This window comes from Apis florea, unplaced genomic scaffold (assembly GCF_048593485.1).
Source record: "Apis florea isolate Af1SG1 unplaced genomic scaffold, ASM4859348v1 contig_3170_pilon, whole genome shotgun sequence".
NCBI lineage: Eukaryota > Metazoa > Arthropoda > Insecta > Hymenoptera > Apidae > Apis > Apis florea.
In genome coordinates, this window is record NW_028256714.1 from 753,728 (window position 1) to 779,732 (window position 26,005).

The 26,005-nt window shown below is 25.7% G+C and overlaps 5 protein-coding genes and 1 long non-coding RNA gene across 12 annotated transcripts; 3 read left to right on the top strand and 3 right to left on the bottom strand.

The window, feature by feature from the left end:
* Nucleotides 1-12: 12 nt before the first annotated feature.
* On the top strand, nt 13-4,051 carry Flo1 (flotillin-1). Of its 2 annotated transcripts, none has more exons than XM_012485532.3 (10): nt 13-186; nt 523-598; nt 739-829; nt 921-1,064; nt 1,156-1,275; nt 1,866-2,081; nt 2,169-2,356; nt 2,453-2,663; nt 2,754-2,918; nt 2,992-4,051. In XM_012485532.3, exons 1-10 carry the CDS (start codon nt 135-137, stop codon nt 3,007-3,009), a joined length of 1,281 nt encoding a protein of 426 aa, XP_012340986.1. In that variant the 5' UTR covers nt 13-134; the 3' UTR covers nt 3,010-4,051. The 2 variants fall into 2 exon arrangements, with proteins under 2 accessions (XP_012340986.1, XP_086766086.1); XM_086909960.1 differs by having other exon boundaries at nt 55-316.
* On the top strand, nt 3,964-5,772 carry LOC105735244 (ADP/ATP translocase-like). Its single transcript, XM_012485536.3, has 4 exons — nt 3,964-4,529; nt 4,587-4,845; nt 4,906-5,137; nt 5,208-5,772. Exons 1-4 carry the CDS (start codon nt 4,376-4,378, stop codon nt 5,499-5,501), a joined length of 939 nt encoding a protein of 312 aa, XP_012340990.2. The 5' UTR covers nt 3,964-4,375; the 3' UTR covers nt 5,502-5,772.
* Nucleotides 5,773-5,998: 226 nt separating this feature from the next.
* Nucleotides 5,999-7,296, bottom strand: LOC100870823 (uncharacterized protein CG1161). Its single transcript, XM_031916041.2, has 5 exons — nt 6,911-7,296; nt 6,727-6,845; nt 6,526-6,640; nt 6,303-6,443; nt 5,999-6,198 (listed from the first exon to the last, which is right to left on the bottom strand). The coding sequence occupies exons 1-5, from the start codon at nt 6,968-6,970 to the stop codon at nt 6,049-6,051; spliced, it is 585 nt and encodes a 194-aa protein (XP_031771901.1). The 5' UTR covers nt 6,971-7,296; the 3' UTR covers nt 5,999-6,048.
* Nucleotides 7,297-8,006: 710 nt separating this feature from the next.
* On the bottom strand, nt 8,007-10,737 carry Syx7 (syntaxin 7). Of its 3 annotated transcripts, none has more exons than XM_003692989.4 (6): nt 10,106-10,737; nt 9,760-10,042; nt 9,629-9,698; nt 9,352-9,526; nt 8,942-9,154; nt 8,007-8,872 (listed from the first exon to the last, which is right to left on the bottom strand). In XM_003692989.4, exons 2-6 carry the CDS (start codon nt 9,866-9,868, stop codon nt 8,624-8,626), a joined length of 816 nt encoding a protein of 271 aa, XP_003693037.1. In that variant the 5' UTR covers nt 9,869-10,042; nt 10,106-10,737; the 3' UTR covers nt 8,007-8,623. The 3 variants fall into 3 exon arrangements, with proteins under 3 accessions (XP_003693037.1, XP_031771900.1, XP_012340997.1); XM_031916040.2 differs by having other exon boundaries at nt 9,760-10,038; nt 10,106-10,722; XM_012485543.3 differs by having other exon boundaries at nt 9,760-9,876; nt 10,106-10,709.
* A 123-nt stretch (nt 10,738-10,860) lies between these two features.
* ACXD (Adenylyl cyclase X D) lies at nt 10,861-22,806 on the bottom strand. Of its 4 annotated transcripts, none has more exons than XM_012485529.3 (20): nt 22,562-22,806; nt 18,331-18,465; nt 17,597-17,814; nt 16,753-16,909; nt 16,467-16,616; nt 16,278-16,390; nt 15,949-16,196; nt 15,500-15,858; nt 15,035-15,324; nt 14,774-14,950; nt 14,521-14,701; nt 14,373-14,456; nt 14,201-14,299; nt 13,954-14,097; nt 13,779-13,874; nt 13,511-13,634; nt 13,227-13,433; nt 12,954-13,134; nt 12,754-12,889; nt 10,861-12,675 (listed from the first exon to the last, which is right to left on the bottom strand). In XM_012485529.3, the coding sequence occupies exons 1-20, from the start codon at nt 22,664-22,666 to the stop codon at nt 12,511-12,513; spliced, it is 3,369 nt and encodes a 1,122-aa protein (XP_012340983.2). In that variant the 5' UTR covers nt 22,667-22,806; the 3' UTR covers nt 10,861-12,510. The 4 variants fall into 4 exon arrangements, with proteins under 4 accessions (XP_012340983.2, XP_086766084.1, XP_086766083.1 ...); XM_086909958.1 differs by lacking the exon at nt 22,562-22,806 and adding an exon at nt 19,718-20,003; XM_086909959.1 differs by having other exon boundaries at nt 12,005-12,675; nt 13,779-13,870; nt 14,188-14,299.
* LOC147657335 (uncharacterized) lies at nt 17,581-25,776 on the top strand. The gene is made up of 2 exons (XR_015292534.1): nt 17,581-17,700; nt 25,547-25,776. It is a non-coding gene; the product is annotated as an uncharacterized LOC147657335 (long non-coding RNA).
* Nucleotides 25,777-26,005: the final 229 nt, after the last annotated feature.

A 26,005-nucleotide genomic window follows, 5' to 3' on the forward strand; every position in this document is an offset into this window, starting at 1 on the left:
TAAACTCGGCATAAATTTAGATATCTTGCAGAGTGACAACACTGTAGCGACATCAATTGACTATAGAGGGATTACACTAAAATTCGATCCATTTTAAATTTACAATAACTATTGTTTTTTTTAAAATTGTGACTATGAGTTGTGGATTCGTTACTTGTGGTCCAAACGAAGCTCTCGTAGTATCCGGTAATTATATAGAATGATTTATATTGTAATTGTAAATTATTTTCTTTTTCACATTGAATATAACATGGGAGGAGCAATTTGTCAATTAATTGATTGGAAGAGTTCATCATAAAGTAGAAAAATTAATTATGTAATATACTATTGATTAATTAATTTTGTATATTTAATACTGAAATATGATATTGTATATATATAAATATATAATTTAATTATATATTTATTTTTTTATATCTTTTTGTAAAATGCTAGAATTAAATGCTATATTAGAATGCTAATATAAAATTTTATATATAATATATAGTATATCATTGTATATTGATAATTTTTTTTCTTTAGGATGTTGCTATAGCAAACCTCTACTAGTACCTGGAGGTAGAGTATTTGTTTGGCCTATTGTTCAACAAGTGCAAAAGTAAGTAAATTATTGGATTTATATAATAAAATATAATATAATAAAATAAATGTTTAAATTAAATTTTTATATTAGAAAATCATTTAACAAATATTTAATAATTGTAATATGCTGTCTTATACAAATTTTATATTTTCTAGAATTTCATTAAATACTATGACTTTACAAGTAGAAAGCCCAACTGTATACACTTGTCAAGGTGTACCAATATCTGTAACAGGAATTGCACAGGTAAAAATGAAGAATATATATTTTTAATATAATTAAAATCTAAATATGAAATAAGTAAATATCTATTTACAAAATATTTAAATATTTAAAGGTTAAAATACAAGGACAAAATGAGGAAATGTTATCTACAGCATGTGAACAATTTCTTGGAAAAACTGAAGAAGAAATTCATAATATTGCACTTGTAACATTAGAAGGACATCAACGAGCAATAATGGGAAGCATGACTGTAGAGGTAATAAGATATGTTATTAAATTTGAATAAGTAAATTATAAAAAAAAATAAATTAATTTTATTTAATTTTTTATGTTTCTGTATCATATAGGAAATATATAAAGATCGTAAAAAATTCAGTAAAGAAGTTTTTGAAGTAGCAAGCAGTGATCTAGTCAATATGGGCATTACTGTTGTATCCTATACATTAAAAGATATTCGAGATGAAGAAGTAAGTTAATCTTTTTCTTTTTATTAAAAAACATTTAATTTTGATTGAATTTAAGAAGAATTTTTATGCAAAAAAACATACAAAACAATTGAAAATACTAAAATATGATATATATTTACATATATGTGAAATCTTTTTGATATCAAAAGTCCCCCTTTAGATGATTGTGAAATACTTATAAGTAATTTTTTATTATATGAGTTAATGTAGTCCAATTTTTGTACATTGTAAATTGAATACATTTTTGTTTTGCTACTTGCAGGGGGCAAAGGTACGTTCAAATTTTGTTTTATCACTACATATAATGCCACTGCACTGCTGTTCAAACAATATTAGTACAAATCATTAACAATTCTAATAAAAAGGAATTAGAACATATCTCAAATGCTTGCTTAAATGGTAGCACAAATATTGTACACATTTGCAAATTTCTGTGTTTCAAATATGTGTGATATTCTTATTGTATGCTGCCTTTCTGTAATTCAGGTTGAATTTAAAGTAATTGCTAAAATGAATGTTATTATGCAAAATTTATAATGAAAATACAATATTATTAATTATAGTATTATATATTTAATGATCATTTATAGGGATACTTAAAAGCTCTTGGAATGGCCCGAACTGCTGAGGTAAAACGTGATGCAAGAATCGGTGAAGCAGAAGCTCGTAGAGATGCTCAAATTCGCGAAGCTATTGCTGAAGAACAAAGAATGGCTGCTCGTTTTCTTAATGATACTGAGATTGCTAAAGCACAGCGTGATTTTGAATTAAAAAAAGCTGCATATGATGTTGAAGTACAAACTAAAGTAGGTTTCTTATTTATGTTATTGTTTAAATAAATATATTGATTTTTTTTTTTTTGGAACATGTTATCATGTATATTTTAATTATAGAAAGCAGAAGCAGAAATGGCATTTGAATTGCAAGCTGCAAAAACTAAACAAAGGATTATGGAAGAGCAAATGCAAATAAAAGTAGTTGAACGTGGACAAGAAATTGCAGTACAAGAACAAGAAATGATGAGACGTGAACGAGAATTGGATGCAACTGTTCGACGTCCAGCTGATGCAGAAAAATATAGGTAAGGTAGTATAGGTATTTAATTAACATAAATTTTTAATTAACATAATTAACAATAAATAAATATTAATAAACATTTATTAAAATATGTCTACAGATTAGAAAAAATGGCTGAAGCTAATAAAAAGCGTTTAGTAATGGAAGCTGAAGCTGAAGCAGAAGCTATCAAAATTCGTGGCGAAGCAGAAGCATTTGCTATTAAAGCAAAAGCTACAGCAGAAGCAGAACAAATGGCAAAAAAAGCTGCTGCATGGAATGAATATAAAAGTGCTGCTATGATTGATATGATGTTGGATACGCTTCCAAAAGTAATTAAAAAAAATTTAGATTTTAATTTTTTTTTTTTTACCTAAATGTCTTTTATATTATTTTTTTTTTTTTTTATCTTATCTTTTCAGGTTGCAGCTGAAGTTGCAGCACCTTTGTCACAAGCAAAGAAAATAACAATGGTTTCTAGTGGAAATGGAACTATTGGAGCAGAAAAATTAACTGAAGAAGTATTTAATATAGTAACACGTGTACCAGAATTGGTTAAGAATTTAACAGGAGTGGATATTGCAAAAGTATGCTTAATTGAAATTAACATTTATAATATATCAATAAAAAAAATTTCCTAATCATAATTTTTTTTTTCAGTCTGTTCATGCAGCTTAATCAAATGGTACAAAAATTTTGAATTTCTCACATTCACTATTAAATATTGAAATATAGAATGAGTCTTTGATATACACATTTATTTTAATATGCTGTTGCATATTAAAGTTATAAATTTTAACTTAACTGATATTTTGTTGAACAACAAGATCGGTATTTTCACTGCCAATTAATTAAAGATAAAATCATTTTCCATAGTGCCAATTTTGAATGTATATTTTCAAAAGAAGTATATTTAAATTGGTATATATTATCAAAAATAAATTATAAATTGTGAATATATTCGCACAATATTCGCATATATATATTTGATCATTTTAATTTTATACAATAGATAACAATGCCTAAATTATAACAGGCAGTGAATAAGTATTTTATTTGATTTATATTGAAGATTTATTATAGTACTATTTTCATTTTTACATAATAAGTTAAATTCATATTAAAATTTTATGTTTATTATATTTTTTAACAAATTTTATTCACGTTTATTATATTTTATAACAAATATTTTGTCACTTAGAAGTCAAAAAAAAAAAAACAAATGCAAATATATCTTTTTAAATCTCATATTGATTCAAGATATATTCATATATTGATTCAATATTGGTTCAGTCTTGTCCATAACTTTGTCATTATGTGCCGAAACATTCCTCTAAATATGCTGTGTGTACCTTTCAACTCTATTGATATAATTAACAAGTATGACTATTTTAGAATTGGAACAATTATTATTCTATATTTATTCAATGTGGTTTGATGTTAAGTATTTTTATCTAGTCTCCTAAATTAAAAATATTTTTACTTAATGTTTAATTATGTATACTTTCTTCCTCTAAAGATATATTAATATATTTGCGTCGATTTTAGCTTAGAATTTACTGTGATCTGAAACTCTTTGTACGAAAAAAGTTATAGTCATAGTTCTTAAAATAAGTTTGAATGCTTTAATGACAAAATTTGTATGACCAATTTAACACCTTAAATTAATGAAAAAAAAAAAATTTAATTTTATGTAAAGCGATTAAACGTTAATATCAAATTTTTTGTGTATTCATTTACCTTTTCCATTATTATAAATACATCAAAAACAAAATAAAAAAAAACAATAGAAGTTACAAATGAAATTATTGTAAAAAAGCTCATGTCAGATGTTGGTTAATATTTATTTGTAAAAGTCCTATATTTTCAATATGTTGTTCATTATTTGTGTATAAATAAAGTTATAAAAGTATTTGATCTATAAAATTATGTTAACATTATAACATAATGTGTATTATAACATGATTTATCATTTAAATCAGTTTCATATTTGCAAATTGCAATTTTTCTCTGAAGATGCATATATTTCTTAAAAATTTATAATATGGATGCATATAAGTCATTTTTAATTGATTTTTTAGCTGGTGGAATATCTGCAGCTGTATCAAAAACTGCAGTTGCACCATTAGAAAGAGTAAAGTTATTACTCCAAGTTCAACATACTTCAAAACAAATAAGACCAGAAGATCGGTACAAAGGTATATTTCTTTTAATATAAATTAAAATAATATTTTTATATCTTTTAATTTTACTAGGTATGATGGATGCATTTATTCGCATACCAAAAGAAACTGGTTTCCTTAGTTTTTGGAGAGGGAATCTAGCTAATGTAATTCGGTATTTCCCAACTCAAGCTTTAAATTTTGCATTTAAAGACAAATTTAAAGCTTTATTCTTAGAAGGTGTCCCAAAAGATGCATTTTGGAGACAATTAGCTGGAAATTTGGCTTCTGGTGGAGCAGCTGGAGCAACATCTCTTTTATTTGTATATCCACTTGATTTTGCTCGAACAAGGTATTGTAATTATTATATATATATAAATAGTATAGATATATTAAAACATAAATTTTATAGATTAGCTGCAGACATTGGAAAAGCAGAGAAAAGAGAATTCAAAGGTCTGGGTGATTGTATAATAAAAATTTTCAAATCAGATGGTGTTTTTGGTTTATATCGAGGCTTTAATGTGAGTGTTCAAGGAATTATTATTTATAGAGCAGCATATTTTGGTTTTTATGACACTTCAAAAAACTTACTACCTGATCCAAAAAAAACTCCTTTGCATATTACCTTTTTAATTGCACAAGTAAGTTATTCATTATTTTCAAATTTTTATACATTTTAATAAATAATATTAATATTAATATTATTTATAGACAGTAACAACATTGGCTGGAATCATATCATATCCTTTTGATACAGTTAGAAGACGTATGATGATGCAATCCGGACTTAAAAGAGCAGAAGTCATGTATAAAAATACATTAGATTGTTGGATTAAAACAGCTAGGACAGAAGGTGTTGGAGCTTTTTTTAAAGGTTCACTTTCAAATATTCTTAGAGGAACTGGTGGAGCATTAGTTTTAACATTATATGATTCAATTAAAGATATACTTGACAAAAGTTTACGTAAAGAATCTGATTCTGACTCTGTTTCCAAAGATAAATGATTTCAATATTAAACAATTTTAAACAATTTTAAAAAAGAAATTAATTTAAATAAGTAAAATCGTTCATTGTTGATTTTTCTACAAAAATTAAATGTATATTAAGTAAATCAATTATTTGTACTATGGAAATTGTAATTGTATAAATTCAAATTATTTATGTTTGTATTAATGCAACTTATTATTACTATATTATAATTTACATAATATTTCATAAGTATCATTCTGTAAAATATTTCAATTCATTTTTAAATAAATATTTCATAAAAATATATATATACTTCATATATATATTAATAAAAATAATGCATTTTAATCTTTTATTTATTTGAGAAAATTTAGAAATTATTAGTATTTGATGCAATATCAATATAATATTCTTGATCACATTTTCTACAATATTATATCATGTTATTAATTTTTAATCATTTAATTTACATTTATAAAATAATTTAAAAAAAAATTATGTATTAAATGCTATCAAATAAATATCACAGTCATTATATTGTTATCTGATATATTTAATTCTATTTATAAACAAAACTATAGTTCAATTAAGCATAGTATGTCGATCATAAATATTACGTCTCTGCTCTCTAACTTGACGTTTCCATTTATCTTGTTGATGACCAACACGATTTAGAACATTACCTCTTTCACCCATAGCATGAAATGTCCCAGGAGCTGTTGAAGAATCATCCTATCAAAATGAAAATGATACAAATGATTATTATATATAGCTATTTAGCTATATATTATTTGATATCTTTTAATTAATATATAATAAATTTTATCATAACATACATCTTCATTATTGTGTTCATGGTAACCAATATTTGTTGAAGCTTTATGAATCCTTTTATTCAATAATGGATCCAAACAAATCAAAAATAACATATAAATTACCAACAGAGATATAACCCAAATAACAAGTATTACCACTATCTGAAAATGTAAATTATTTAAAAATTTTGTTTATTTTAAAATATTCCATTAAATATATAAATATAAATATAATAAAATTTACTTTAATAATAGTAGTGTTCCTATTTTCATATTTGCAATCACATCTTGAACAAAATATTTCTTCTTTACCTTTCAATTGATCTCCCACTTTGGACAAGACAACATTTTCACACTTACTGTGGATTGAAATTTAAATCAACATATATTATATTAATTTCATTTTACACATGTTATATGAGATTTAATTAAAGATTTCGATTACCATTCAGAAGGTGGAACATTTATAATATATGTTTTTCGTTCTGATGATGATTGTGTTGTATTTATAACAGAAGGAAGACTAGGACAAATACATTTACATCGTTTATCGTCGTATTGCGCCTGTAATTATTCATATAAATTATATATTACAGTGATTCAATTTTATCATTCTATAAATTTCTAACCTTAGATTCTGACAAACATATTAATATAATTGCAGTTACACGAAGAATATGTTTCAACATTATGTGATCACACAGTTTTCATTCAATATATGTTCTAATTATTTTGATATATTCAATTTATTAGCACAAATATATTTTCAAACAAAACAATTAATATAGTTCCATCTTAAATGAATTAATCACTCCATTTCTAAACTATCAAACGATACAAAAGTAATTGTCACTATTTTATATTACTGTTGGTATTGATAGGAAACTAGAATATAGTGATGATAAGGAAATTGAATACTAGGAAAAAGATAGAGATAGATAAAAATACTGAAATCAGCGCCATTTTCAGAGTATATACAAATAAAACTCATTAAGAAGGATAGAAAATAATGGATAAAAAATAGAAATAGGGGTAGAATTAATCGTCAATGGCATTTATTTTGTTAAATAAAAAAATAATTCTTTGAAAAGATATCTTTAATACGAAAATTAGTGCTGATAATCAATTCTTATTCTATTTTTATTCTTTTTTTTCCATTTTCTGTTTTTTTTTTGTAAATTTTATTTGTAATATTTTGAAAATGATTTCGATATTTTTATTATTCTGTTTTCCTACTATTTGTTGTCTACTTTTAATTTATAAAATTTATACATTCAAGACTTCTGCATTCATGATTCTAAATCATAGAGATTAATATCAAACATTGTTTTTTTTTTTTTTGTATTTCGAAATATAAAACAAAATTTTATTAAATGTTAAGTTTATCCTATACCTCATTTATAATGCTATTTACGCAATGTTTGATATAAATTAATATATATCATTAATTTTAATCCAAAATATGTATTTACATAAAAAATGAAGATAAATTTATTGAACATATATTTTAAACATTATATTATATAATACATTAATTAAACATAGTAAAAAAATAATTTTTTTTTAAATAATTTAGTAATTTTCAAATTTGAATATTAATTATACAGGAAAATTTTGTTCCAATGTGATATATATAATTCATTTTACATGACTTAATACATATTTGTTAAAATAAATCAATATTCTTAAATATAATAAAATTATTTTACATTGATTTTTCATATATTTTCTTCATAATATTTGCATTAATTCTTTATTTTGATGTTTACAGATAAGAACAATTTTCATAGGACATTCAAAACTTTTATACTATACAATAATTACCAATTCATTCATTCTATATTTATTCATACAAGTCACACAAAATACAATTTTTAAAATGCACGCTGGCATCATTTAAAATATGAATCATTTTATTCTCTGAGTATACTTCATAAAATTATGTGAAATATTAATCACTATATCATGAATAGATTTGTGTATGTGTGTATATATTTTTTTTATATGTATATTTATGCACTAATATTACACAATGAGTAATGAAACGTACAAATGGAGTGGGCAGTCTTAGACTTGCCATTGCACATTTTATTTGTAAAATAAATCTTGCACCATTTATTATCACAATTATGAAAATGTTATTAATAAGATACAGTATGATGCAAGTCTTTCTTGTTACATTTGTTTTCATAGAGTACTACACTTCTATAGTACTATATTTTTTTGTAATTATAAAGCGATTTTAATTAAATCAAAACTTTTTTCAAGAAATATACCAAATATGGTATCTTGCAATTAAAATGCAACTATATCTTTATCATTATATCCATTTTATAAAATATTTAAGAACTTTGCCAAGCAATGATTCCAATTAATATAAATAATACAATCGCTCCAATGAGAGCTAATATACATTTTTTCTTGCGTAATTTATTTTGATATATACTTGCTTGTCTAACATGTGAAGTAGCTTCATTGACTGATACTTCTGTTCTTTCAACAGATGCTTCTATGGAATCAATAACTTCTCCTTGATTATATACTATAGTACCAAGATCTTTGAAAATTTGATTGATATCACTAATATTATTCTGTAAAGATATTCATTATTATATTGATTCAAAAAATTAATAAGATATTATTAGAATGAAAAAATATACCTCCAACTGTCTTATACTTGCTTCCTGTTCTTCCAACATTCGCAAATTTTGTTCTTCTTGTAATTGTTGTTGCTGAATTTGTTTCTGAGTTCTGCTATCTTGTAACTCTATTAATGTCTCTTGTTTTTTTTCTCCAAATGGAGTAATACCTGCACTTGCTTTGGCTCTTCTAACCATTTCTTTCTCTTTGGAGGCTGCAAGTCTTTGCACTGCCTAAAAAGTTGAATTTATATAAGTATAGATTTTATATATATAATATATATATATTTTATATATATAATATATATAGATTATATAGATTTTATATATATAATATATATATATATATATATATTTTATATATATTATATTAGATTATAAATATAGATTTTATTTATATATTATAAAAATAAGGCATATTTTGAACATACTTGAAAAGAATTTAATGCACTTGTAAATTCATCTTGTAGACGTTCTCTTTGCATCTTACGTTGTCTTTGTTCTCCAGGACTAGTAGATCCTGAATTATTAGATAATATAGCTAAATCTCGAAGATGTACACTAGTATCTTTTGCCAGCTGTTGTGTGTAATGTTGTATTTGATGTCTAAAATATATATAAAAAGTATAATTATATACAGTATAATATATATTATAAAATATATATTTGAATATTGTTTATACAAAATATTATTAAATGAAATCTTACAATTGATTTCGTAGTTCTTGAGAATCTGTAGAGCTGCCCAATTGATTGACCATTTTTTGCATAGAAGACACTATTAAATATAAATTAAAATGAATACTGAATATATTTTCAGATAAATAAATTCCACTTACCATTTTGAGATATCTTCAAAATAGATGTACCAATGGTCTGAGATAGCCTACCAAAATCTTGTTCTCTTGTAGGACCACCATTGTGGTATGATGAAAATCCAATATCCATATTAACTTCTATGTTATTTAAAAAAATTAATAATATTGAAAATCTATATGTGATAATAACCTCCTTAATAGAGGTTAATCGCTCACTGATTAATCAAAGTAGGCATTCGTAAAAAAAAAATCACTTTTTTTATGTACACTTCTCTGAATATACCAGATTTTAAGAAAACACTGTCTGTAATAAAAAAATTTGCATATTATCTTGTTCGATTTATAACATTTAAAATACAGAACTTACGTTTTGTTAAAAATCACATAAACGAAGAGCACGATGACAGTTCTAATGTCAAAGATGATAAAGTATTGTTATCTATTCTCGTATCCCACCACTGTCAATAAAATGACCAACAAGATAATTGGTTTGCAAAATGAATTATATAATTATCGTAAAAAATTAATAATTTCTTTTGCGAAGACTATATATGTCGATCTCAATATTCTTGTTCGAAATAAACCGAATACATGAATAAATGAACGAAATAAAATAGAGTTCACTATGTGAAGCTCTAAAACTACGTATAAATCGATAAAGCCTAAGCCAAGTTTAAATGAATATAGTCGTCACTTCGTTACCGTTTGTCACAATGTACATATTGTTTTATTTACGAATTGTATCAAGATAAATAAACGCCTATTTAAATTGAAAAAATGAGACCATTACACATGTGAAACCATTTTTACAGTCATTTGCCGATAAATTACAATAATTCTAATAGTTTAAAAAAAAATTTTTAAATACATATATATGATCATTAAATATATTCTTAATATATTCTTAAATACCACTTATTTTTTCACTGTTTTTAATTCTCGTTTGTTCCATTAAAAATATTTTCAGTTATCGTTGCTATGAGTAATATTTTTTATTAGAAGATTTCATTTCAAGAATTCCAGAAAGCAAATTTTCAAAATTCGAAATTTTGAAAATATTTTTATAAAATATATAATATCAAAAAAACAATTAAAAAAAAAGAATTAAAAATAATATAAAAATTTAAATATCATAAAATTTTTATTAAATTGTATAGATATTTGTTATAATTTTATATTTGTTTATAAACTATTCTTACACTATATATAAATATTTTATTATATTTGTAAATTATGTTGATCATTATTTTTAATATTTAAAAAATATAATATACAAAAATATTTACAGAACAAATGAGCGCTCATTAATAATACATAATGATAGAAAAATAAATTTATAGCTTTACTTATAATCAAATTGAGGAACATAGTTAACATATATTATGTGATTTATAAATTAGAAAAAAATAATATATTTAAAAAATTATTATGTTTGTTCTCTAGAAATTTAAAATAAACGTAATAACTTAAAAATATTTTATAGATATCATTATAAAAATATGAATGATATGAATTATTTTTATAACTAATTAACATAAATCTTTTATCGTTCAAAATTCACGATTTAAGATGAATTTATATTTATATTAATTAATTTACTTATTAAAATATAATATTTGATAAACAAATTGTAATAAATCTTTTGATTTAAATAACAATATTCTTACGTAACAATAATTATATAGGTTACATTATTTAAATTAAGTTTTAAAAATTTTTATTAAAGCTATAGAAACAAATAAAATGATATCACACATATCATATTTAAACAAAAATTTGTTACATATAAATAATATAAACAAAAAAAATTTTAAATCATCCAAATATTTCAAGATTGAGTTTAAGATTTAAAATTTATAAAAATCTTTGATTACAAAATTTTTTTATAATTTTATTATAGGACATGATAAAAATATATTCATATCTTAATTTTCAAAACATTCATCTCTTGTCATGATCTTAGTAAAACTAAAACTATATTAATTAATATTTTGAACTAATTATTATTTATGAATCAAATGCAATACATATACAACATTATTATTCATGAATCAATATAAATAAAAATGTTTATTTTTTTTTTCATTATTTTTCGAATTACTATCAAATTATATCAAATTGGCATTTACAAGAAATTACTTTCAAAAAAATTTTTATCGTCAATTATCAATAATAAGACATCATATTTTTAATAGTTTTTATAGATTTGTTCATTGTTTAGAGCAATATTTTTCAAATATTATTGTTTGGATGTATAAAAAACTAATTTATAATAATAATAGTAAATTTTTATGTAAAATCATATTTTATATATAAATTAGTATTTTTACAAATTAGAAAATGTCAATAAGAGAGAGAGAGAGGGAGAGAAGGAAATATTTTAAATGCACATTAGTGTATAAAGTTATTCTTAACATATATATATATACTGATTGAGTAAAATTTTTAAAAAATAAAAAAAAATTCTATTAAAATTGATTTCTTCTATTTATAATTTAATGATATCATTCTGCTGATAATTTAGCTTATATAGCATATGATCGCAAGCATACTTCATATATAAACTCAATTGAATAATTTGAGGTATTCCGTAATGATGCAATCATTGACTGCGTTATTTTTCATCTCTTTGGTTTTTTAGATTTTCTTTGGTTTTTTCCTATTTCTCTGTGCGTTTACTTAGATATTTATTATCTCATTTTTCACATAATTTTCCAGTCAATTCGATTATTGCGATGAAATAATTGATTAAAGATCAATTTAGTATTTCTATCACAGACTGGTTTCCTCGATAGAATCTGTTCTTTGAAGCTGTCGATTATCGTCGATACCAATAAAATACGTTGTGACCAAACCTTTTGGTTTGACATACGTATCCCCTCGAAGATGGCACTTGACACCTTGTTGTTCAAGAACAGCCGCAGTTTCTGCTGTAATCTATATAAATATTTTTACATAAAAAGATATTATCTCTGAAGATATATTTTTCAAATAAAAATCTAATTTTAAAAATACCTGTATTTTTCCTGGAACACCTGTTGTATCCATTCTCGATGCCATATTCACAGCATCGCCCCAGATATCATATAACGGTTTTTGAGCACCTACTACTCCTGCTGTGACTTCACCATGTGATATTCCAATTCTCAATCTAAAACAATATTTTATAATAAATAAGTAAATAGCTTAATAATTTATGTAATGTAAATATATACCTGTAAGGTTTAGATGTGTAAAAAGTTCTCATTTTCAATTTATCTAGAACTGCTATCATTTCGACTGCAAATTGGGCCATTACTTTTACCACATTATCACTAATATTTTCGTCGTTTTCTGGACTACGCATTGAATCGCGTCGACTAGCTTCTAATCCACAAGCTGCCATATAAGTAGTGCCTAGAAAATAATTGTAATATTACTTTTATGATTCTATAATTTATATTTTTGATTCTATAATTTTAAATATTGTTGTCTGATTAACTATTTACCAGCAATTTTAATTTTTTCAATTCGATTGAAATATGGCTCAAATAGCAATTTGTCAAATTCACATATAATCTCATTTAAAACTGCCAAAGTATTACTTTCATCGATAGATACATCCGTTAATGAAGCAAACATTACAGCGACGTTACTATGAGCTTCATGATAGGGCTCATTTTCTACTGTTCTATTCATATTCAAGTAGAATTCCGCTGTGTAATATATTTCCTTACTTATAATTTGTTGAATTACTAATACTAATTTTAATTTTAATTAAAAATTAACTTACCAACATGTTCTGGTAAAATATTACGAAGTAAAAATTTATTAGCATTTCTTGTATGGAATGCTTCATCTTGTTCTTTGGTCAATTGACGTTTCCATAAATAATCTAATCTATTCAAATATTCTGCCTGAATAAATTAGTTTAGTTTAGTTTAGTTAATATATATATATATATATATATATATATATATCATATCTATATCATATATATATATATATGAACATATATTATATTAGAAAAATAATATTTGCTAAATGTAAAACTTGCTCACCTGACGATCTATTAGGTGCAAAGAAAAAGTAAGAAAAACTATGCTTAAAATGTGAGCCAGTCTTGGTTCTAAATATGGATTCCACCTATCGCCTGACTGAAACAAATTACAAATAAAAAAAAAATCACAATTGATGCCGTTTAATTTAGAGATAAAAAACGTTTATTAAAATTACCTGAAATAAATTTGAACGATATATCCAAACATTCCATGAATAAAATACGACTATTGCAATGCCTATTACTAATTTTAAGATATAATGGAGTCTTAAAAACAGAAAACTCGTCAAAATAGCCAAGGAGCAAGTTTGCGTCATTTGCTAGAAACAATCATTAAATAAAATTAAAAATAATATTCAATATTTTAAGAAATTAAACTAAAAGAGAATCTACAGCATTCAAGTACCTACTAAACAATCTTACCCAGGGTGTAGCTACGCAATCAAGTTTCGAAGTGCCAGGTTCTATTACGCTGAATGTTATATTATTATTTGTAAGCTCATTAACATTCTTACATTCAAACTGAAATAATATGATGATTGGATACATTGGTTAATAACATTTAATAAAGTATTTATATTCACTATCAACTTACAATCATATCAAACATGGCACACGCTGCTAACATTAGTGTTATTACCAAATATAAAACTGTCCTGAGAAATGCACTCCAAACAACCTAAAGTATAAGGAAATGTTAAATAATTTAAAAATTATGTAAGAAATTAAATAAAAATATTAACCTTTATGCTAGTTTGATATAAGAAACATAATAATTTATTTCGAGGATGCGGAACCTGCCCTTCATGTTCATCATGCGGATCTTTATATCGATTCCATGCGAAATGCATCCAAGCTATTGGCATTAAAGCGATTAAAAATAACATTGCTGCAGAGTAACTAATCGTTGTGCTTAAATGCCACCTAGAAATTAATTAGACTTTATAAATGTTTTTAATTTAATTATATCATTAAAAATCTTATGAAAAAACATACTTGGAAAGAGAAAGTGTAGGTACCAGATAAATGAGTCCCATAAAAATTAAGACAAAAACAGCACAACTAATATAAAATTTAAAAAGTGGATCAGGCTGCTTTAAAAACGGTATTTCCCAACTCCATTGTTGAAATGTTAAAAATAATGGATTCATATCTTTCCAATTGCACCATTGTCTAAAAAATTATTCAAAAATTGATGTCTTCTTTCATATTGATGATGAAATGTCAAAATTTAAACAAATCAAAAACAGATATTACTTCCATTTAGTTAAAGGCATTTTTTTAATAGCATGTTCCATCTCAGCATCTGCAGTTTTAAGCATCAAATGATAATCTCGCAAGCAGGAATCCATAAAATGTGTACGCCGTCTACATGTGCTGGTGAATACGCCAACATGATTATTTATAGTGGCAGTAAGTCGTCTACTGTTTCTCGCACTGGGATTTATACTGGTACTGGATCGTACATAGAATTTCACGTAATGCGTATTAGATAGTGGAGGGGTTTCAGGGGACGGAGTCATGACTGTCACGGTGTTCTCGCTGTTCTGCAACAAGGTTCGCCTGTCAACGACATACGTCAAAGACTCGACGGAAATTCGTTCAATAATTAAAAAGATATGTCAGTGGCGTAGGGATTTGCTCGAATGTCGTTAAGCATAAATAAATTTTTTATTTTCATTTAATTCATTCGGATTTCCTACGCCACTGGGAGATATGCACCTGCATAGTCGGAGATTCGAAATCGTCGGGAATCGAAGGTGTAATAAGATAACTTCGAATCCCATATTTTTTGAGAACCTCGTCATTCAAAGAATCCACTGGAACGCAATCATACTCGTTAGCATCTACGAGATCCAATGTTTGCTGCGTAATATGAACTTTGCCGGGTTTCCCTGTTTGCTCCATTTTATTAGCTATAACAACATCGCGTGACCAAACATCATACTGCCATTTGCTCACGCCTAGAATTCCTGATATTATATTGCCCGAGTGAACTCCTATCCTCATATTTACATCTACACCGCTTTCGCGTCGTACTTTTGCTCTCACATCTTTAATTATCTTTATCATATCAAGTCCTAAATATAAACAAATTGAATTTTTAATTGTATAAATAATAAATATGCAAGAAATATATATATATATATATAATTTTAAAACGTATTTACCTAAATCCACACAACTTTTCGCATGTTGAGAATTTGGTGTCGGTACTCCGCTTACACAATAATAACAATCACCCAAAAATTTGATACGCAGAACATTATGCCTTTCGGAAGCTTCGTCAAAACTACCGAATAAATCATTCAACGTCTCTACTAGTTTCCGCACTGGCAACGTCACAGTCAATCCAGAAAAATTCACAACATCGGCATATAAAATGCTTACGTTATTGTGGGTTTCGACGCATAGATCACTGAAAAGCAAGTAACAAGCTTGTATTATATATTCATATGTATTTATAATCAATGATTATTTAAGTATCACAAAAACTTACCTAGATGGTTTAGGAGGTTTTTTGTGTTCTTCTAAAAATTTAAATATATCTCTAAATTCTTTCTTTATCTTCGCAGCTATATGTTGTGGTAATATACTTCGTGTAAGTTGTTCCTAAAAATCGTTAATATTTTTTATAAGATTATCATTGTATTATTTAACTGTTTTGTTCATTAAAGTAAACCATTACTTCTTGATCTTTCTCGTAATTCAACCGCAATGTTGATTCCACGCATTTCCGATGATCGAGAAATGATCGTCTTGTAACAATTTCATTCATGAATCTAAAATAGAGTCCCAAACCATTCACACAAACAAAATATATCGTGTCCGTGATGATCTAGAAGATTCATAAAGAAAGTTCAAATTTAACAATCAAATAAAGATTAATCTAATTAGAAATTTTATTAATATATTTTTAAACATTAAAAATATTCGGTAATAAATAATTTTTACGATTAATTTTCGATTTTTACCTTCGTACTAAAATCGAATGAATTTCTATAAGTGATTAACGATAAAGCAACTAAGTAGCATGTAGTAGTCGTAATTCCGAGTATGAGAGCATGTAAATTTTTCGTCAGAGGTAGAAAGACATAACATGCCAAGAGCGCGTGAGTCGCGTATGCAGGCCTGTAAAGAAATAAATGCAATTACACAATGTTATATAAACGATCACAAGTTCAAAGTTGCGCTTTAATTAGCAGGAAAGATAAAAATGACTCGTAATTAACTTATTATTAAATGCAATCTGCTAATGAGAATTACACATTAATCTAATCTGTATATTGACTAATATTTACCTTACGTTCATCATCTCTTACGTAAAAATTGAAAAAAAAAAAAAAAAAAAAAGAATCTAACGAAATCCACTAAAATATGTTAAACAAGAAAAATAAAAATAAACAAATAAATAACATAAATTACGAAAATTTAATAGTAGAAAATTTATTAACTTCTAGTAGAAAATTTATTAATCTCTCATTGAAATAATAGAAAATAAGAATATCAAATATCAAGCTTCTTTATTTTTTGAAAATATCTATTTAAAAGAGAAATAATGGTAAAATTAAAATTTAAAACGACCGCCTAGGGAAATATCTTGTGAAACCTGTTACAAAATTATTCCCATAATCAACGAGATAAATATCGATAAGTGGTTCGCCGATTTTTCATAATTGTTGTTTCAAGGAAGTAAGTAATAAAATATAAAACGTAGTTATAAAACGAACGAAAAACTGACGAAGTTCGCCTACGATAATTAAATAGTGGCCTTGCCACGATTAGTCAGGAACTTCTCTGTTCTCTTATCAACGTTACCTTATCGGTGGTGTTTCATCGTTGTACAGAGTGTAATAGAAGGGGATAGCCAAGTCCCCAATTGCTAATAATACCACGATCAGACAGGACAGTATGACCGATAGGTAAGTGTTTCTAATAATGATCTTTGACTTGAACGAAAGTGCAATCACTGGACAGAATAACGCGCTCACTAAAGTGCTGATCACCACATCCGGTACGCAGTTCTCAATGTTGACCTATGAGAAAAAAAAAAAAATAGAATACATTCAGTGTCTCTTTCTTCGTCTTTTTCTGAATATCTTATTTGAATATTGAAAGATATATTTTTAGCTATGTATAAGTAAATAAAAGGTGTAATTTATTAATAGAAGTAAAATATTTGATCGTTTCTTACCAATAAAAAATTATTATTTGATTTGATTGAATAACAATTGCGATTACGATCAGATTGTATTAGAAATAATTGCAATAATGATGATAATAATATTATTTAATAGAATAATTTCGATAAGTTATTTATTTTTTTTTTATTATTTATTATTTTTATTCTATATAAAAAAATAAATAACGAAAGATATATTATTGTTTTTTTTTCACATAATTTTTTTTATATAATTAAACAGAATTATGATTAAACACGAAAAATGAAATTTTAATTAATATATTTATTCTTCATTGACGAATATGAAATTCGTCGATTTCAATTACCTAGTTTGAAGCATTCTCATTATTTCACATTCTATTTTGCTTACCATTGTTACCAGAATCAAGCAATATGTGAATCCGAGGGCCAATTGCAGGAGAACAAAAAGTGACAGATAACCATACTGAATCCTCCTTTGGTAAACCGTGAACAGCTTCTCTAGGTTCTTGTATTTGAACTGTCTCTAAAAGTGAAAGTGCACGTGAGATTATGTATTCGATGTGTGACTGAATAGTTGTTTGAACTTTCTAGTCGATTAATAATCATTGTCATCATCGTAACGATATTTTCAATAATGATTTAATTAAGTTTTTATGAGAATAACAATTGAAAATAGAATAATAAATTAATTAAAAAATTTAAAATAAAAGAATACCCATATTTTTCAAAGGATTATCACTGACAACTGAAACTATATATACGTTATATTATATTAGATTCACGAATTCGTTACTCGATGATTAATAAAGCGTAGTGAAAACAATACAATATACATTTTCTCAACTTTCATCCATGATCATTTAAATTTTTAGGAAATATACGATTATCTTCAAAACGAGAAAATAAAAATTATGAATAATGATAAAAAATCAAAATAAATATATGTATAATAATAAAAAAAGGAAAAGAATTTAATTTAAATATCAAGTGTTCGAACAAACGCAAGTGTTCCATTACTGTCGATCGTTTATTTAAAACGAGACTGTGTACTTACGAAAAGTATATACATGAAAGAAAGAAAAATACTATTTTAAATCGATGATATTATTGAATGGAATAAAATTTGTTTTACGATTATTTCAAAATCATAAATTAAAATGTATTAAAATATGCTTTTCTCAGACATAAGTACTTAGACTTATACGTATAAAACTGTCTCAGAATCACATGTGTCATCGATAATATTGTTTCAAATAATATAAAATTTACATACTTGCATACTACTCACTAGTATATAACAAATTCACTACTAAACAAAAAAACATAATCTTTCTTTTGATAAACATAGAAAAGATTTAATATTAAAGAGGTATGAATATCATTGTAAAATTCTAATCGATTCCGGGGAAAAAAAAAAAATCCTTCGGCGTTAATCCTACGCTTTGAATTATATGGAATTATATGCATAACTACGTCTCAGAAATATGTATCATTGCACGATATTCACTTAAAGATGTTACAAAAAGCACAAATAACGATACTAGAAACTAAAAATACTATAAATTATTATTAAGATTCGATAAAACACTCTTAGTAAATCACTTGTGTAAAATACCACACACTTTCGATTCCGAAGATACTTCCTTCTTCTTCTTTTTTCAATTTTACCAAACGACAAACAATCCGTTTAAACAATTTTAAATCTCGTCGAACGAACTAAATATAATACGCAAACAATGATTTCGTATTATTATTTATATAATTCGAATCCTCACGTGAGAATAAGATAAACGGCAACGATCACTGTTCCATTGATGATTTAAGAGAAAGCTCGGAATTGGCACGAACGCGCGCGTATCTCCGGCAGCCACCGGTTGTCTGATGCTAAATCGACGCGTGCATGGTAGCTGACGTGAATTAAGCTGCTCGTAAACTATGATAAAAATCGGACCGAGTATTGCCGGGCGCAGTCGCGCCACTACACGTTGTGTATCTTTTTTCACGATTTCCTGCCACACCAGAGTGGCAGGGCTCGCAGAGGCTCTCGAAACTCTCTCCACCGGGAAATGAACGAGTTCCCTTTCGTCTGCATTTCGCGCGTGCGTTTTCACATTCCGACTCGGCCGCGAACCTTTCGTCCGGTTCGCTGAATATTGATCTTCAATCTCGAACACTCGGGCTCAACCGTCTTTATACTCGTCCCTTTCTAATCGTAATATGTACGCACGTTTGTTATGTGTCGATTACGATATGGCGGGAAGAATATCATTTATTCTCGTATTGCTACGTATACTCGCGAAGATCTGAAAATTCATATGATAAAATTTTTAAAATAAAAGATGAATGGTTATGTACACGTTCCCATATTTAAGATTCACTCGTGCAATTATACCAAAAAAAAACTTCGGTCGATTTTTTAAGAAAATATTTGATCTGTAAATTTGTACGATAATTAGTGTTAAGCGTTGAATCATTAATTACGCAAGAGAAAGTAAATTTAAGATTATTCACGAAAATTTTCGCGAATTAAAAACATTCTTTAGAGAAAAATTTCATTTTTGTACAAAATTAATTAATTTTGTATAGATATAAAATGTTATGATAAGTTTTAAATAAAATCGAATTGCGCGAAGGATCTGATAGATAAAACCTTAGATCAGGAAATATTTAGCATTCCTATACTTGCAAGTTTAAAACTTTCGATAACGTAAACACATTGATAACGCGACGCTATAAAAATGAAAAGTTTGTAAAAAGATAAGAATATTTGAAAAAAAAAATCATTTATCTACTTTTTTAAAATTAATTAACTATTTTAGATTAACTATTATTTTAAACATTTATAAATATTTTGTTTGTTCGCATGAACAAATTTTTCGATACTAAAAATATTAGGAAGAAAAAAAGGAAAAAATAGAAACTAAATGATAAGCTATAAATGATAAAACGAAACTAAATGATATGATGTCGTAAGGTTCATTATTAAATGGAAAGAAACGATCATCGCGGAAATCTTTTTAGCGCCAGTTTAAATATTCAGATATCAATTCATTTTTTCTCGTCAATTATATCGAAGGACGCGATCTATATTAAATAAAATTTTCTTTATTTCAGTTATCAAGACATTTGTTGATATAAGCTTCATATTGTAACAAATATGTTATTCTTACCACCGTTTGTCATATAAAAATACAACTTTTCCTTGTAATCGAGTCATAAAAGGAAAAAAAAAGACGATATAACATCATACTACTCTTCAACTTCAACTTCGTAAACGATTGCATAGTTGAAAGTTATCGAGATCTAATTTTTATAGATAAAAAAGACGATAATCAATTGCAATTTAATGAAATTATCGACAATATTAGATATAGCATTAGTCTTTAATGCTTAATGCTTCCGTTATTTCTTTTTTTATTTTAATATCGTCCTTATAATTCGATTATCGTATGCTTTGGAAATGTGTGAAACATCTGTAAATGAATGAAGATATTTATCTATGATTAGAATAAAACAAAAATGAGAAAAATTATCTTGTGGTCGAAATGTGTGTGTGTGTGTGTGTGTGTGTGTGTGTGTGTGTGTGTGTGTGTGTTGTGTATGTGTGCGCGCGCGCGCGTGTATACTGTGCGAGACACATTATAACATGAATATTAGATTAAATATGTTGATCTTATTTATATCACGAATAATCAATATTATTATGAAATCTATAAATATAAAATATATCTATAAATATTATCTGTAAATAAAATTAATAGAATTTCTTTTTTCCTCTTTTAAGTTTTAATAAAACTTGCAAATAATTTTTCTCACCTTAATTCATTCCACATATTAGTATGACAATAATATTATTATAAATAATAATAATAATAATATTATGATTGTCTATTATGAAATATCTATATCTGTATAATAAAACATTCTTATATTTGATCAATTAAAATCATTTGTTAAACGATCCGCAATCTCTTGATCTCCAATTGGAAGTAGCGCGTGTAATGAATATATATATATATATATAATGTTGGAACATCTGTAAACTGAATATTTCTGAATATTCAGGTAATTTTAAGCAATATTTTCCTTTGCAAAAATTTTCATTATGACTTTATTAATGAGTTATTAACAAAAAATACTGGCCAATCACAGAGCGTGTAGCCTAATCGCACCACGATAATAGCGTTAGTTATGTACTGCCGACTGAGCACGAACAAATCCATATCTCGAAGAAAATATGTTATGTGTGAATATTATATTTATTTATTCATAATATAATTCGATATAATTTTTTATCGATAAAAATATATTTGTTATATTTAATTCAACATACTTTCTTCGAGATATATTGCTTTTGGATTTGTTCGTGCTCGGTCAACAACACATATTCAACGCTACTGTCGCTGCTTCACAAGTCTATGCGTTCCGTGATTGGCCAGTGTTTTTTTGTTAATAACTCATTAACAAAGCCCAAAAGAAAGTTTTTACAAAAGAAAATATTGCCTGAAATTATTTCAAGAACCTCCATTATCATGATTCAACATTTTTGAGTCATCCTGTATATATGTTTTGCCTATCATCAATCATGATCACAATTAGTATAAACTTATTGCACTCACTCGTAAGTTAGACCAGGTCCAGTCATTATTCGACGAAACGGTCCGGCCATCGTCCACATTTTGCAAAGAATTCAAGGATGCACGAGTAACCAGTTCCACGTCCATTTTCCTCGAGAGACTGATCTCGAGTTCTATCCCTACTTTTCAATCAAAGAGGCATACTTGACGACGATGACCACGATGACAATGATAACGATGAAGACGGTGACGATCTTACGATTCTTCGATCCATCGCGGTTACAATCCACGAGCAGACTGATCGGTACTGATCGGTAAAAATGATTCACCGAAAGGCGATTCTAGGCTTACCAGCCGTGTACTTACTTCGTGTTTTGTCGTATCGTTTTTAAAGTACTACCGTTACGGTTATATCGTTTTATCGTGATAAGGGAAATGGGCCACTCCAAACACTGCCTTCTCTCCTTTGTCTATATTTCCCTCTTCATCATCATGAATGCTCGTTTAGTAAATGAAATGCCACGTTTTTTTGAGTTTTTAGTCTTTTAAACACGTACACGGACACGTGATATTATGCTGTCAAAGCGATAAAACCATTTGTCCGTTGTTCGAGATCACGCTTGTGATTTCATTCTATTGGCTTTTCCTTTTAAGCCATCGAACAATATTCATCGAATTTTGTCTGTCGGATCCTTTTCGATTCCGCGAAACTTCCTACGTTCATCGCTTAATTTATATATGTGCTTAGTCGGTGATCATTCTTTACTGAAAATAAAATAAATTCATATGAATATCATGGAATTTTTTACGGAGAGATAATTATTATAATGTTATGGATTAAAAATATGAATGATAATTTTAGCAATTGTATATGTAAAAATTGATTTCCTAAATTATACACAAGGAAATATATGTACGTAAGTATATATGAAGAATAACATGGATATTAGTTTTATAATGGTGATTTTAATAATATTTTCCATCAAGATAAAAAATTTTCTCTATCAGATTCATGCTTGATGCATTCTCGTTAAAAATAACTCATAATTTATAGGAATGAAGAACTTTTGAAATTTTATCAAGTTTGAATTTCATTGTTTCACATTCGGTTAAATTTATTATTAATTCTTGATTAATTTCAATCCCCGATTGATATTCCGACAATATGTCATTATTAATCGTCTGATCAAATTTCATACATGCATTTGATACAAATCTTATTTATTTATTTTCATAATATTTTCTATTATTATCTTTAACTTTTTCTTATTCATATATATCAGATTTATAATAATATAAAAAGTTATAAAATATTCATTAATCTATAAATAAGAAAAAATAATTAAACAATATATAATTATATATAAATTAAATTTATCTAAAATATTTATTATTTATTAAAAGTAAAAGTGATATTTACATGCAACAACTTAGTCTGGCATATCACGCTTGAGAGTACTCTTCACTATCAAAAATAATACTTATATGCATCTATTAAGTTCTATCTAATTAAATCTTTGTTAATAAATGTGAATATTTGTATTTTAATTTATATAGACCAGTAGTTTTCTTTTATATGTAATCTCTTTTACAAACATGACTAAAAAACATTTTACAAACATTAATTAATAAATTTATAATTTTTGAGATTAAATAATGAATGGAAATGTCAAAGACATTGAGAATATTTAATTTTATTAGTGTAATATTTTTAAGTTTTTTATATTTTAAAAATAACAACTATATTATTAATAATATGCAGAAATATAATTAATCTTTATATTCTTAATAAAAATTTATATTTATAAATATTAAGTAATATAAATTGCATAAGATAATCTGATAATAAAAGAAATAATTACTTAAATATCAGTAACAATTAAAATATTAGAATTTATTGATAGAATTAATAATTAGACTCGTATAGATATAAAAAATCTAAATGTAGATAAAAAGTCTAAGTGTAGATTTATTATGTGCGAAGAATCACAAATCATATGCGAATTAAAAAATGTGACCTCCCACTGCGTCTACATCGAATCAGACATTTTTAATCCTTGCATTTTAATTACATCCTACTTCTTCATAAACGAATAAGGTCGTCGATTTTTCGGATCGTTTTAACGATCAAAATCAATTGATCCATTAAATAAATAACTATCGAAGAATTCGATTAGTTTGTTGAATGATTATTAGTAGATAAATCAATTATTACGTGGTTCAAGATACTAAGAGAATTATTTTCTCATTTCATTGTTCATTGTTCGATATATATTCATATATTCACTTTAAAGAAAAAGTGAAATTATATAATAATAGTCTAAAATTAAATACTTTTATTGATTAAACTTTTTTGACAGAAGCAATGACTGGTAATCTTTTTAGATTAATAATCGAATAATCAAATGATTGATTGAATCATATAAGTAATCATTATTCGTGAGTAATTCATCAGTAATCATACAAAAAAACATACTCTATTTTGTAATTTTATAATAAGTAATAAAATTACAAAAAACTATTATGATCAAATTGGTTTTGTAGATAATAATCGAGTCTGTCTTAATTAAGATCGAATAATAAAAATTAATAATAGATAGTGAAATGGGTTGAAAATTCTTTATTTACCATATATATTATGTAAATATGTTGTGCAACAACAATGTAAAATGAACATAGACAAAATGTGTTTATGAAAATCAAGTACAGTGCCAATATGTTTAATGAATTACTCATATATATATTATATATATATTATATAACATTCCTAATAGATTATAAATATATATTTTTAAACATATACGAATTTTTAGAATAATTACTAGGTTATTACAATATATTTTTTTTTACTTAACAAGATTCATAAAATTTACTTACCAAAATTATTGGAACGATATCATTAGTCGTGGTTTTAATTTCTATTAAACTATGCACTATAATATATATATATATATATATTATATATGTTTCCACTATTTAAATATATTGTTCAAATAATTCATTAATGAATTGTACGATTTATTTCAGCCGTCGCGCGCAATAAGCCACTTTCATCTGACGAAACTTTCCACTAGCGATATCTCCATGAAGCGTGGTAAGCTCGACAGGTACACAGTTGGGCCATGGACATGGGTCATACACCTACGACTTCTTTTCGATTCGAGTCATGGTAGAGATTTCAAGGACACTAACCAGCATCAGCCACTCGATACATGTTCATATAGAGTGTTCAAAAATTTCAAAACTTTTTTGATGTACTTATATAATTTTTATTAATATGTCCTAAACATTCCTTTTTAAATATAGAATTATATTTATATATATATTATATATATTTATATATATATTTATATATATATATATATATATATAAAAATGCGATATATAAGAAGTTATATAAGAACCATATATTTAAATAATTAATAACATTTTAATCTATGAGCAAAGAATGATAAATTATTTCTATTGATTGATATTTAAATTTTG

Coding starts and splice junctions, on each gene's coding strand:
- Flo1 (XM_012485532.3), top strand. CDS start 135: ATGAGTTGTGGATTCGTTACTTGTGGTCCAAACGAAGCTCTCGTAGTA. Junction 2,082..2,168: donor ATGTTGAAGTACAAACTAAA/GTAGGTTTCTTA, acceptor TTTTAATTATAG/AAAGCAGAAGCAGAAATGGC. Junction 2,664..2,753: donor TGTTGGATACGCTTCCAAAA/GTAATTAAAAAA, acceptor TTATCTTTTCAG/GTTGCAGCTGAAGTTGCAGC.
- LOC105735244 (XM_012485536.3), top strand. CDS start 4,376: ATGGATGCATATAAGTCATTTTTAATTGATTTTTTAGCTGGTGGAATA. Junction 4,846..4,905: donor CTTGATTTTGCTCGAACAAG/GTATTGTAATTA, acceptor TAAATTTTATAG/ATTAGCTGCAGACATTGGAA. Junction 5,138..5,207: donor TTACCTTTTTAATTGCACAA/GTAAGTTATTCA, acceptor TATTATTTATAG/ACAGTAACAACATTGGCTGG.
- LOC100870823 (XM_031916041.2), bottom strand. CDS start 6,970: ATGTTGAAACATATTCTTCGTGTAACTGCAATTATATTAATATGTTTG. Junction 6,846..6,910: donor TATGTTTGTCAGAATCTAAG/GTTAGAAATTTA, acceptor GAATAATTACAG/GCGCAATACGACGATAAACG. Junction 6,199..6,302: donor ATGAACACAATAATGAAGAT/GTATGTTATGAT, acceptor TCATTTTGATAG/GATGATTCTTCAACAGCTCC.
- Syx7 (XM_003692989.4), bottom strand. CDS start 9,868: ATGGATATTGGATTTTCATCATACCACAATGGTGGTCCTACAAGAGAA. Junction 9,699..9,759: donor TTTGAAGATATCTCAAAATG/GTAAGTGGAATT, acceptor TATATTTAATAG/TGTCTTCTATGCAAAAAATG. Junction 8,873..8,941: donor CAAGTATAAGACAGTTGGAG/GTATATTTTTTC, acceptor ATATCTTTACAG/AATAATATTAGTGATATCAA.
- ACXD (XM_086909959.1), bottom strand. CDS start 22,666: ATGGACGTGGAACTGGTTACTCGTGCATCCTTGAATTCTTTGCAAAAT. Junction 14,702..14,773: donor CCTACACTTTCTCTTTCCAA/GTATGTTTTTTC, acceptor ATTAATTTCTAG/GTGGCATTTAAGCACAACGA. Junction 13,434..13,510: donor TATTTTACCAGAACATGTTG/GTAAGTTAATTT, acceptor TATATTACACAG/CGGAATTCTACTTGAATATG.